General features: G+C 41.7%; 1 protein-coding gene across 1 annotated transcript; it reads right to left on the minus strand.

Moving 5' to 3' along the window:
- Positions 1–6,724: 6,724 nt before the first annotated feature.
- LOC110926653 lies at positions 6,725–7,288 on the minus strand. The gene has a single exon (XM_022170383.1). The coding sequence runs from the start codon at positions 7,286–7,288 to the stop codon at positions 6,725–6,727; it is 564 nt and encodes a 187-aa protein (XP_022026075.1).
- Between the last annotated feature and the right edge of the window lie 4,665 nt (positions 7,289–11,953).

Raw genomic sequence — 11,953 nt, forward strand, 5'->3', positions numbered from 1 at the left:
CATCAGTATTCAAGTAGCAGTTTATCCACAATTTCAAACAAGCACAATAATTAAGCAGTAATTAAATAGTAATAAAATGTTGATTAATTCGTACGGATACCTGATTTGGTGAGGACCAACCAATTGTCTATCACCTGCATCAGACCAACAAAGCGGTGATCTGCACTTGCGGCCATATAGTGCTTCAAATGGCGCGACACCAATACTGGTGTGGTAGCTGTTGTTATACGAAAATTCGACCAATGGTAAATGTTTATCCCAGCTACCGCCCAAATCCATAACACATGCTCTCAGCATATCCTCCAATGTTTGTATCGTTCGCTCGCTTTGTCCGTCGGTCTGTGGGTGAAACGCAGTGCTCAGATTCAATTGTGAGCCAAAAGCTTCTTGGAAGGATTGCCAAATTCTTGATACGAACCTTCCGTCTCTATCAGAGATGATTGAGAGAGGCACTCCATGGCATGTAACAATTTCTCTCATATAAATTTCGGCCAATTTACTTGTGTTATCCTTCTCTCTGATAGGTAAGAAGTGTGCAGACTTCGTTAATCGGTCCACTATTACCCAAATAGTGTCATGACCTCTTGGCGTTCTTGGCAACTTTGTAATAAAATCCATTGAGATTTGTTCCCATTTCCACTTGGGAATCTCAGGTTGTTGCAGAAGTCCCGAAGGCTTCTGGTATTCAGCTTTAACTTTAGCGCACGTTAAACACTTGCTCACGTAAACAGCAACGTCGCCTTTCATCCTAGGCCACCAATAATAATCTTTAAGATCTTGGTACATCTTATCCGCTCCTGGATGGATAGAGTACCGTGATTTGTGTGCCTCATCAAAAATAACTTTCCTCAATCCACCAAACAGAGGAACCCAAATCCTTTTCATAAAACATAGCGTTCCTTCCTCGTTTGGTTCTAATTGCTTCTCCATCCCACGGAGATATTCTTCTTCAAGGTTTCTTTCCTTAAGAGCCTCTTTTTGCGCGGCACGAATGCGCAAGGAAAGATCGGTTTGGATAATCATTTCCAAAGCCCTAACTCTTATGGGCTTGATCCTTTCTTTTCGACTTAGGGCGTCGGCGACCACATTCGCCTTCCCTGGATGATACTTAATTTCGCAGTCGTAGTCGTTCAACAACTCAACCCATCATCTTTGTCTCATATTCAACTCCTTCTGGTCGAATATGTGTTGCAGACTCTTATGATCTGTAAAAATTGTACATTTCGTACCATATAGGTAATGTCTCCAGATCTTTAAAGCAAATACCACTGCGTCGAGTTCCAAATCATGTGTGGTATAGTTCTTTTCATGCACTTTCAATTGGCGCGAAGCGTAAGCTATAACCTTCTGGCATTGCATCAACACGCAACCCAAACCTTGACGCGAAGCGTCGCAATATACCATGAAATCCTCCATACCCTCTGGTAGTGCTAAGATCGGTGCATTGCAGAGCTTATCCTTTAATAACTTAAACGCTTCTTCCTGTTTGATTCCCCAATCAAACTTCTTATCTTTTTGTGTGAGGAGCGTCAATGGTTGAGCGATCTTCGAAAAATCCTCAATGAACCTTCGATAGTAGCCAGCCAAACCCAAGAATTGTCGAATCTCGGTTGGCGTCTTTGGGGTCTCCCAATTCTTGATCGCTTCGATCTTGGTGGGGTCCACATGAATCCCATCTCCATTTACCACACGTCCAAGAAATTGGACTTCTCGTAGCCAAAACTCGCACTTAGAGAATTTGGCATACAACTGTTCTTTCTTCAGCAGCTCCAAAATGGCTCTTAGATGCTGCTCGTGCTCAGCCTTCGTCTTTGAATAAATCAAAATGTCGTCAATAAACACAATCACGAACTTATCCAAGTATGGCTTGCAAACTCTGTTCATTAAATCCATGAAAACCGCAGGCGCGTTTGTCAAACCAAACGGCACAACTAAGAACTCGTAGTGTCCATAACGAGTTCTGAAGGCTGTCTTAGGGATACTTTCCTCTTGTATCCTTAGCTGATGATATCCAGATCGAAGATCGATCTTAGAGTAAAATCTTGAACCTTGCAGCTGGTCAAATAGATCATCGATCCTTGGCAGAGGATACCTATTCTTGATAGTCAACTTATTCAACTCCCGGTAGTCGATGCACATACGGAAACTACCGTCTTTCTTCTTGACAAACAGGACCGGAGCTCCCCAAGGTGAGAAGCTTGGTCTGATAAATCCTTTGTCTAACAACTCTTGGAGTTGTGTCGACAATTCCTGCATCTCTGACGGTGCAAGTCTATATGGTGCCCTAGCCACAGGCGCGGCGCCTGGAACTAAGTCAATACGGAACTCCACTTGCCTCTGGGGTGGCAATCCTGGTAAGTCTTCTAGAAAGACTTCAGGATATTCCCTTACGACGGGGATGTCTTCGATTTTCGGCTCAACAGCTTTCTTATCCACGATGTGTGCTAGGAAGGCAGCACATCCCTTTTGTAAACACTTTCGCGCTTTCAGACAGCTGATAATTCTTAAAGGCGTATCTCGCTTTTCTCCATGAACTATAATTGTTTCACCATCTTCGGTTGGGATACGAACGACCTTTTCGTGACAAACAATTTCTGCCTTGTTGCTTGATAACCAATCCATTCCTACTACCACGTCGAAGCTTCCTAGCTGGACTGGTAGTAGATCCAAAGCAAACTCACGCTCTCCCAACTCGATCACACAACCTCTGACTACTTCATTAGCTTCTACTAACTTTCCATTAGCCAATTCGATCGAGTAGGGAATATCTAATTTACTAGCGGCTAATCCAAGCATATTCTTAAACTCTAACGATATGAAGCTATAATCGGCACCAGTATCAAACAAAACGGATGCAAAGCGTTGGTTTACGGGGAACGTACCAGTAACGACATTGGGATCCTGGCGCGCTTCCCTTGCTTCGATATTGAAAACCCTTCCACGTGCTTGGTTCAATTCTGGGCAGTTCCGCTTATAATGCCCAATATCACCACAGTTAAAGCAACCTGGTCTTTGCCCGTTTCCACCTCCATTCCCAGCTTGATTGTTGTTCTGATTACGGTTCACATTACCAGCTTGATTCACATTGTTTCCTCGATTCCCATTTCCTCCATTGTTTCCTTGTGGGCGATTTCCATTTCCACCTCGGTTATTGTTTCTATTCCCAAATCCTCCTTGGCCTCCCCAGCCAGCAATAGCCCAACAAGAATCCTTCGAGTGACCAGTTTTCCCACATGCTTCACATACTTTTAAACCACACCAGCCAGAATGGTGACGCTGGCAGGTGTTGCACTTGGGATGTGTACCCATATATCCCTTTCCTTTCCTTCCAGTACCAGTTGCAACCTGGACTGGCGCGCTTGGTTCTCCTTTCTAAACAACCCCACTAGTGCCTTGTTTGAAGTTCGAGAACTTTCGTTTGTTACCCCCGGATGACTCGACGTGAGTCTCCTTCTTCTTTGACTCATCATCAGAAAACTTGTTTAGGCGGATAGCCTCCTCAGTGAGAGCTACGCTCAGATCGATCGCCTCAGTGATTGTTGCCGGTTTTGAAGATGTCACCATACTTATGATTTGAGGAGCTAAACCCCAAATGAAGCGCTCAATCCGCTTGAATTCCGGTGTGACCATATAAGGTACCACATGTGACAGGTCGTGAAACCTTTGAACATACTCTGCGATTTTCGGACCTTCCATCTTCAGGTGCCAGAATTCAGTTTCCAACTTTTGAATTTCCGCACGAGAGCAATACTTTTGGCGCATGAGCTCTTTCAGCTCGTTCCATGTCATTGCGTATGCAGCGACTTCACCAAGTGTTTGGATAAATTCCACCATGACAGGGCTCCGTCCACGAATAGCCCAGAGATGTAAGTAACTTGCTGGTCTGGAGCACATTTGCTCATGCGGAGAACTGACTCTGTCTTCTGCTGTATGGAAGTACTGACCTAGTCCCCGAATAATACTTTCTGCAAATGCTTGAAACATAGCATCGCCCTCAGCAAGCTGATGAAACAATAAAATTGATAGTCACTGCTGTTGTAATTAAAAGATCCTCTAAAGGGGACACACCAAAAGTCAAGCCGTCATCTCTCTGCTGAACGAAAGTTCTGACCTGAGCTCTCACGGTTTCGCATTTAACCCCTTACAAATATCATCTGTGGTATACTCACCTGTAAGACTGAATATCTGGGATTCTGGATACGGGAGTATATTCAAGAAGTGGGACACATGAATGAGTTTAAGTTCTTAAAACATCTAATCGTATCCTGAATCAGTTGAAATTTGTATGAAAATTTAAGTGGATCAGTATATCGACAATCTAAGTGAATTGTTTAATTCTTAACGTGTAACTAAGCTCAACGGTACTTGTAACTTGTCAAAAACTGATATGATCCTCTGTCGCATACTCAAAACAAAAATATTATTTGTAAATATGTTTGTACATATTTCTTTATTGCTTTATATTTTCAGAAAATACAAAAAGATTTTGATTTCTGCTTTATTTTTTACAACCGATGTCTGACTTGCTGAGCTTCAAAATCTGAGTAAGCTGATTGTGTTTCTGAAAATAAAACAAGTTCATTAAGTTGTAAGTTGATATTGTAAATCAAAAAGTTCAAAAACAGTTTGTGATATCTCCAAGGTCATTAATTTGGACTTGGATGATAAACTGTGAGGGAGTTGGATTCTTTAATGCTGCCATATCTGTTGAGTTGGTTGATAGGGGGAGTAGACTAAAGGATTTGATTGATGTTTTTAAAATGTTGTTACTTATCATTTGTATGAGTGATTGCAGGAAAGATCCAGACTACGATCCCAAAAGCAAAGTCTGAGGGGGAGTCTGATGACAAGCTGAAAGAGAGGATGAGCTTGTAGCTGGAAAACTAGGTGTCGATCCCTAAAAGCACGGAAGCTTGACGAGAGGGGGAGCCTACTGACGATGAAGCTGTTAATGATAGAGCCAGTGATGAGATCTTGGTGAAAAGGTCAAAGAGAGAAGCTGATTAAAGAGAAAGATTGAAGGATACTTACATTGTAACAATCTGATTGAGATGGCAAGATGATCAAGACTGAAGAGGTGTTATAACAGAGAGTGGTCACTGAAGACTTCGTCAATATCCGAGGGGGAGTCTGTTAGTGCACTACGTCTATTGACTTCGTCTTGTATCATGTAATAGAATAGGATAGTTTAGAATAACCAGTGCACGAGGTTCGAGAACTGAAAAGTGGTGGTTAAACAAGCAGGTCCGCTTATATGGACATTGTCCATATAAGCGAACCACCATCAATCTCATAGGTTCGCTTTTAAGGTGTTCCTATGAGCGAACCATCACCACTATATATAGTGCACATGTTTAGTTCATTTGGTACGGATCTGAAAGTGTAACGAAGTGCTGCCAAATTGCTTCCAGGTTGTAAACATTGTCAAGAATCAATATAAGAAGCATTATAATTAGTTTGAGCGTCTGATTCATTGATTCCGCCTTTGAATTAGATAAACGACTCTTCTGATCGACTCATTCAGGGTCAACGACGATCCAACAAAAGTTTACAGGCTTGCAGTCTAGGAACTGCTTGTAGGTGCATCCTGCACATACGTTACAATATATGAATGGCATTAGCAACCTTGCTAGAGATATCCAATTGTATCATGGTATGTCTCAATAACTTAGTATTACCATGAGGCGGATTGTTGTTGCCAGTATTGCCAGAATTACTTCCGCCAGTTCCTCCTTGAGAGGCGGCATACTGTGTGATGGCGGCAGCGATGACCTGCTGAAGCTCTGCCTCATCGGTAGGCATTCGTGTTTGACGTCTCGGTGGCATCTTCTAAAGATGTGTTCACGTTGGTCAGGTCATAGTAAAGTGTACGTATATAACGGTAGTAGTAATACATAATATCTCATGTTAAAACAAACTAATCACATAACATCCCATGCTATAAATATATCAATCACACAACATCCCATGTCATAAAACATACATAATCAATCAAACATCATATGTGATGAGAATACTGCGATTGCATTGCCATAAATCGAGACCACATGGTAAAGTGTACAAGTACATAACTGTAACATACAACATCAACGACTAAGGGCTACATCACCCCAGTCCAAAAATATCAAATCAGTGTCAATACATCCCATATACATAACAAAAGTCAGGATCAATATGCAGTCTCCAAAAGCTGTGCAGTCTGTGCAATCGCCGTCTTCTCAACAAAAGTCCACCCGTGCTGTACAAATTAGCCCTACGCTGATGGCGGTGGAGGAGGGGGAAAATGAGAATAGAACAAACGGCGCATGTGGAGCCAATCCTCTTCTATGGCTCGGTGAGAACGCAACAAGAAAGCTATCTGCTGCTCCTGTGTCCAAAAACGTGCAGCAGAGTCTGGTGATAACGGTCGAGGGGGATGCAAAATAGCAGGGTGAGTCTGGCCCTGGCACTGGCATGGGGGTCTCTGAGCTCTCTCGAGCTCCTGTACGCGTCGCGTAAGTGCCTCCTGCTGGACTACGAATGACATGAGAATGTCCTCAACAGAATATCCCATATGAAAAGGATGATAGGGATCGGATGGTGGCATGAAGGGTGGTGACGTCCAAAGAAAAGGCTCACTGGCTGGAATAAAAGGTGGCACAGTAAATGGTGGAACAGGGGGAACAACAGAAGAAAACTGTGGTATGACCGGGACAGATGTCGGCACATGACCGAAGGGATGAGTCTAGGAACCCTCTCCCGGGCGCGATGGCGGAGTAATCTGACGGAACATAACAGGTAAGTCGGTGTGGTGAACACCGGTATTATGAACGGGATGCATAGGAACCTCAGGAGGAACTGACACAGGGGCTGGAACGGGTGTAACTGGTACCACAAAAGGCGGGTACTCATCATCAGCATCAATCCACCCATTCCGGGTGTGCGCATAACGGGGGTCAATATGAGTCGCAAAGAGTGCATGGTCGGGCTCCAAAGGAACAGGGTCAGGAAGAGGAGCGACAACAACAGGCTCAGCGGGTATATCAGCAATGTGAGGGGCATCAACCTGAGCATCAACGGCATGCTCATCCTCCAATAGTGGAGCAACAATAGGGTGATCATCAACAGGTAGATCAGCAATCACAGGATCAACAATGGGTACATCAGCATGAATAGGGTCATGCTCGAACACGGGGTCTGGGGCGACTACCGGCTCGGGGGCCACAGCAGGCTCCGGGTCGTCAAACGCCATCTTGAAATCTGCGTAATCAGCAAACGCAGGGTCAACTGGGTCAACCGGGTCCTCCATGGGCTGATCCAGGTGTATAAACTCAATGTCCTAGTCTGGATCAAACCCAGGTGGAAAGACATGGTCGGAATCCTCATCAATGTCGTGATCAAAGGCGAAACTCGGGGCAGGTGCAGCACATGATGCCCTATCGGGATCTGGATCATGAGAATAGTGTTGCGCACCCTGCGCGTGCGACGGTGCAGAGGCGACAGACTCGAAAGAGTCTGGGACGGGTGAATGAGCAGGTGACTCCTCAGCAGGAGCATCTGCGAGCAGCAAAAGATCACCGGCAGCTATAAGGGCCTCGCCCTCAACATCGTCCTCCAGTGGCTCGTCAGAAAACAAATCGACGTCGTCATCAGCGTCGACGTCAAGGAGCATATCAAGAACAGGATAAGCGGCAAGAAGTATAGGGGCAGGGATCTCCACGAGCGGAAAATCCCCGGCAAAAGGGCCATCAGCGGGCTCGGCGACAACATCGGGTAGCGCGAAGGGCTGAAAATCATCCTCATCTGTGTTGGTGGTATCCGAAGTGTGTACCTCATGCTCCGATGTCACTCGGTCATCTGATACGATGGGCATAGGGCCCGTAGTGTCCGACTCACCAATGTCTGATGAAGGCATATCGCCTATAACACAAACACATACATGCACAAATAATCAATCATATAGTCAGATAAACATATTAGTCACCAATTAAGCAATCAAATAGTTCTCCTAGTCCCACTAGCCTCCCAACCTCCCAGACTGATCTTCCTAGTCTCACTAGCCTCCCAGCCTCCCAGACTGCTCTTCCTAGTCCCACTAGCCTCCCAGCCTCCCAGACTGACTCCCTAGTCCCACTAGACAACTACCTCGGCCTCCCAGACCGAGCCTCAGCCTCCCAGACTGAGCCTATAACTAATAAATAAAATGTGCTCAACATTTGTTTGTAAAAACGTTTTGGATCTGGACTTAAGTGGTATGCAGTGTAAAAATGTTTTCGTGAGAGCCCTAGTGATCATAGTCTAGACTCGAGAAGGAATCCTAGTTCGCTATGATCAGAGCTCTGATACCAAGCTGTCACACCCTGGCATTGCGGAAGCGTGGGTTAATTTGGTGTGACTTCTTAATACCATAGCTTAATCATAACAAAGCTATATGAAAATAAAACCATGCAGATCATCCATTAATTAAAGTCTTAAAAACCAAAATACCACAACATTAACTGAAACGCTGATATGTGTGAAGTGTAGTAGGAAGACTCAAACCTAGCGGATTTTGCGTTGGGCACAAAGTCACCCCGAGGTCCGTTCTGCTGGGCCTGGGGCTGGGCTCGCTACACCCAGATAGATCTACCGCTACTGTCCCTCGGTCCTACAATGAGGATTAATGGCCTCAAGTTGCGCCTACCCACTCACATGATCTACCTCCTTACGCTAACCATACCATGTAAAAAAAAGTACTCATAATCATAGTAACATGTATTCCCCCCCCCCCCCCCCCCGCAGTTTAGAAAAACTGAAAACAGTTAAGAGAAAAAGGGGACATGAACTCACAGTGGTGCGTCTCTAACAAGAAAATCTCCTGGTCAATCTGTTGTGCGACGACCTACACGTACTAACTTCTATTAGACGGGCGGCCGTGCCTTAGCTTAAGGTTTAATGTCTTTGGGAAATAGTTAGGCAACTATTTCGTGTTTACACTTCGTAATTATTTGGTAAATATATTCCTTCCCAAGGATGGGGGTTTTAATACATGTGCGTTCGTATAACTTCGAAATATATTATTAAGTCTCACTTAATAAAATATATTTTATTTCATTTATCCAAGATTCTTTACTTCCAAAATATAAATATTTTTCCCCAAAAATATTATATTTTATTCCATATAATTTCCAAAATAATACTTTTGTCAAAATACGCGTTCACTAGTATTTTTCCGAAAATGCGTTAGTTACGTTTAAAGATCGGGTGGTATTAATAATACCGTTGTAACTTAATATTTATTGTGAAAGCGTTAGTATTATTTTGGAGTCGTAAACATTCGGTAATATTATTTTTTCCCTAAAAATAATATTTGTATAGCTCACAAAATAATCATAAAAATCTCACAAGTGTTGTTATGAAAAATATATACTAAATATATATTTATCAAGTTTTATTTTGTGAAAATCCCACCTCCAACACTTGGTAGTTTTGTAATAAAAATCGTGGCGAAATTTACATTTTTGAAAACAAGTTAAAAATATATTTATAACAGTTGTGATAAAAATATTTCCAAGTGTTAGATTTTTGGAAAAAAATCGCCAGAGTTTCCCCTGTAACTGGAGGTGGCCACGCTTTCTAGCGTATCATTTTCTTTTAAAATTCAACCAACAATGTTCCCAACATTAACAAACAATATTTCAACATTAAACTAGTCAAAATGGATATAAATCGCAAAAATACATGAACTTATGGCTGCGTAAAATATGTAGTAATTTCCCCATATTTTTAGTAGATCTTTCTATAAATAGACTCGGTTTCTTAAGGATCTAGTTTTTAAAGAAGATACATTTCTACAACTTCTTGTCAAAAAATTTACAAAAATAATTCTTTGTCAAAACTTCTTGTTACACAAGTGTCTACACACTCGTGTGTTCACAAAAATCACCCTTGTTTAGGAAAGATCCGGTTTAGAAAATATGATTTCACTTGACACTTGGTTCTTCAAAAATACCACTTGTAGATCCGTAGATCTACTAGTTTAGAACTCCATTTCATAAGAAATATTGTTTTTACACAAGTTCATGTTTGATAGTAGTAGTGTTCTTCATCTAACCACTTTCACATATTAACATACTCTAGGTCATGTTACATGAACATGACTTAGCCGGGTTAGATGACGATCCGAGCTACTACTAGCATACAACAACACTAAATAATCATAACAAAACTAATTTTATAGGTTTTACACCATTATATTGTTTTTATCCATCATGTTCATTCTTTTACAAGACTTTTAGTAGGTGATTTAGTATGTTCATGATTTTCACCCGACAAAGTTCATATTAACCACTTTAGAATAGATCAAGAAGGCGTTTAGAGTCACTTACTACTAGCTCGAGGCTAGGGAAGAAACTAATCGAAAAACGGGTGGTTAAAAGCAATGTAGGGAGGTCCTTTGCAATCCGTAAGCTCCGGGCTTCTTTATACGTGATCCTTCACACTTGTGTATGCTTAGAATGGCTTGATCAAAATCGAAAGATGGTGTGGTGAAGATGGTTGTGTTTGGCCGAAGCCTATGGCAAAGGGAGAGAGGGAGTGATTTCTCTAAGTGTGGTGTGTGAAGGTTACAAGAGACATAAGCATGTACTTATAGGCCATTCTTCACTAATTACCCAAAGGCCACTATGTAGTCTAGATTTCAAGGAAAAGGATTATTTTAATCAAAAGAATTAGTAGGATGTCCCCACATGGTAACCGAACTCGGTTACAAGGGGATGGGTTTGGTTCGATTCCAACTAGCTGGTTAAACATTAGTTATGTTAGAATTAGGAGGTTAAACCGGTTACTAGTGTGTTGTAAGTTATAGCAGGTGTTAGGGTGTTCGGGAACCCTAACTGGCTCAGAAAAAGAAAAACAATGTTAATGACAATATTTTTGTGTTCCGGGTATAGTCCGGTTGTTCGGTTGGATACTGATCCGTTAAAGTGCTTAACAAAGCTTTAAAATGTCGTTAGTATTATTTTTAGTGACACAATTTATTCCCGACACTTTGGAAAGTGTCTAGTAATATTTTTCTCATGATTTGGCACTTTACTAGTTAGCTAAATGCTGAATTTTTATTTAAAGTGCAGAATTTTGTACATAAAGTACGTTTTAGGCACATCCGGTCACTATAACTATCACCTAGTGACACAGTTCTACAACCCTCATATCCCTACACTCTCTACTAGTGTAGTAAACTATCTCTGGCTCATACAGGCCTTAGAGGCAGTGTCTGCCTGATGCTGGCTATATCAGCACGTTTAATAGGTTATCCGTTCATTGTGCTACTGTGCTTTTGTGAATCAAGTTTGTCACTAAAGTTCTGTATGTAAATAATAGAGTGACATCAAATAAAGTATGATGCAAGTATGTGCATGCATCAGTATTCAAGTAGCAGTTTATCCACAATTTCAAACAAGCACAGTAATTAAGCAGTAATTAAATAGTAATAAAATGTTGATTAATTCGTACGGATACCTGATTTGGTGAGGGTTGTCACAATATGATCATCTTATTGGATGATATAAGCCATGATTTTTAGATCATTAGGTTGAATCAGGAAATTGGAAGTATCCAATATAAGGATGACTATTGTGATTTCCTCGAACCACATTTGTCAAGAGTGTTAACACGTTCTTAGGTGTTAACAAGGATCTATTATCTTAAAAAGGCTTTACCATTTTAGCTATGTCGAAAATGACATATAGGCTATGTTATACCTTTAAGAATTTTCTTTGAAATATAATGGCAGAGCAATCATAAATTGAAATGGCATTCTGATTTAGGACTTAATACATATGTATACAGTTTAATACCAAAGTAAATTTCAAAATAGGAAACTTCTAATAGAAAGTCTCATAAAATACAATAACTGCCCTAAACGGGTCTTACACAAAGAAATTCGCCCACGCAGGGACTTGAAAGATATATATGTCCTTATAGGGACTACTAT

The sequence above is a fragment of the Helianthus annuus genome, chromosome 2 (assembly GCF_002127325.2).
Source record: "Helianthus annuus cultivar XRQ/B chromosome 2, HanXRQr2.0-SUNRISE, whole genome shotgun sequence".
Lineage (NCBI taxonomy): Eukaryota > Viridiplantae > Streptophyta > Magnoliopsida > Asterales > Asteraceae > Helianthus > Helianthus annuus.

Bases quoted from the DNA above. Each gene is read 5' to 3' on its own strand.
- LOC110926653 (XM_022170383.1), bottom strand. From the start codon at position 7,288: ATGGAGGACCCGGTTGACCCAGTTGACCCTGCGTTTGCTGATTACGCA.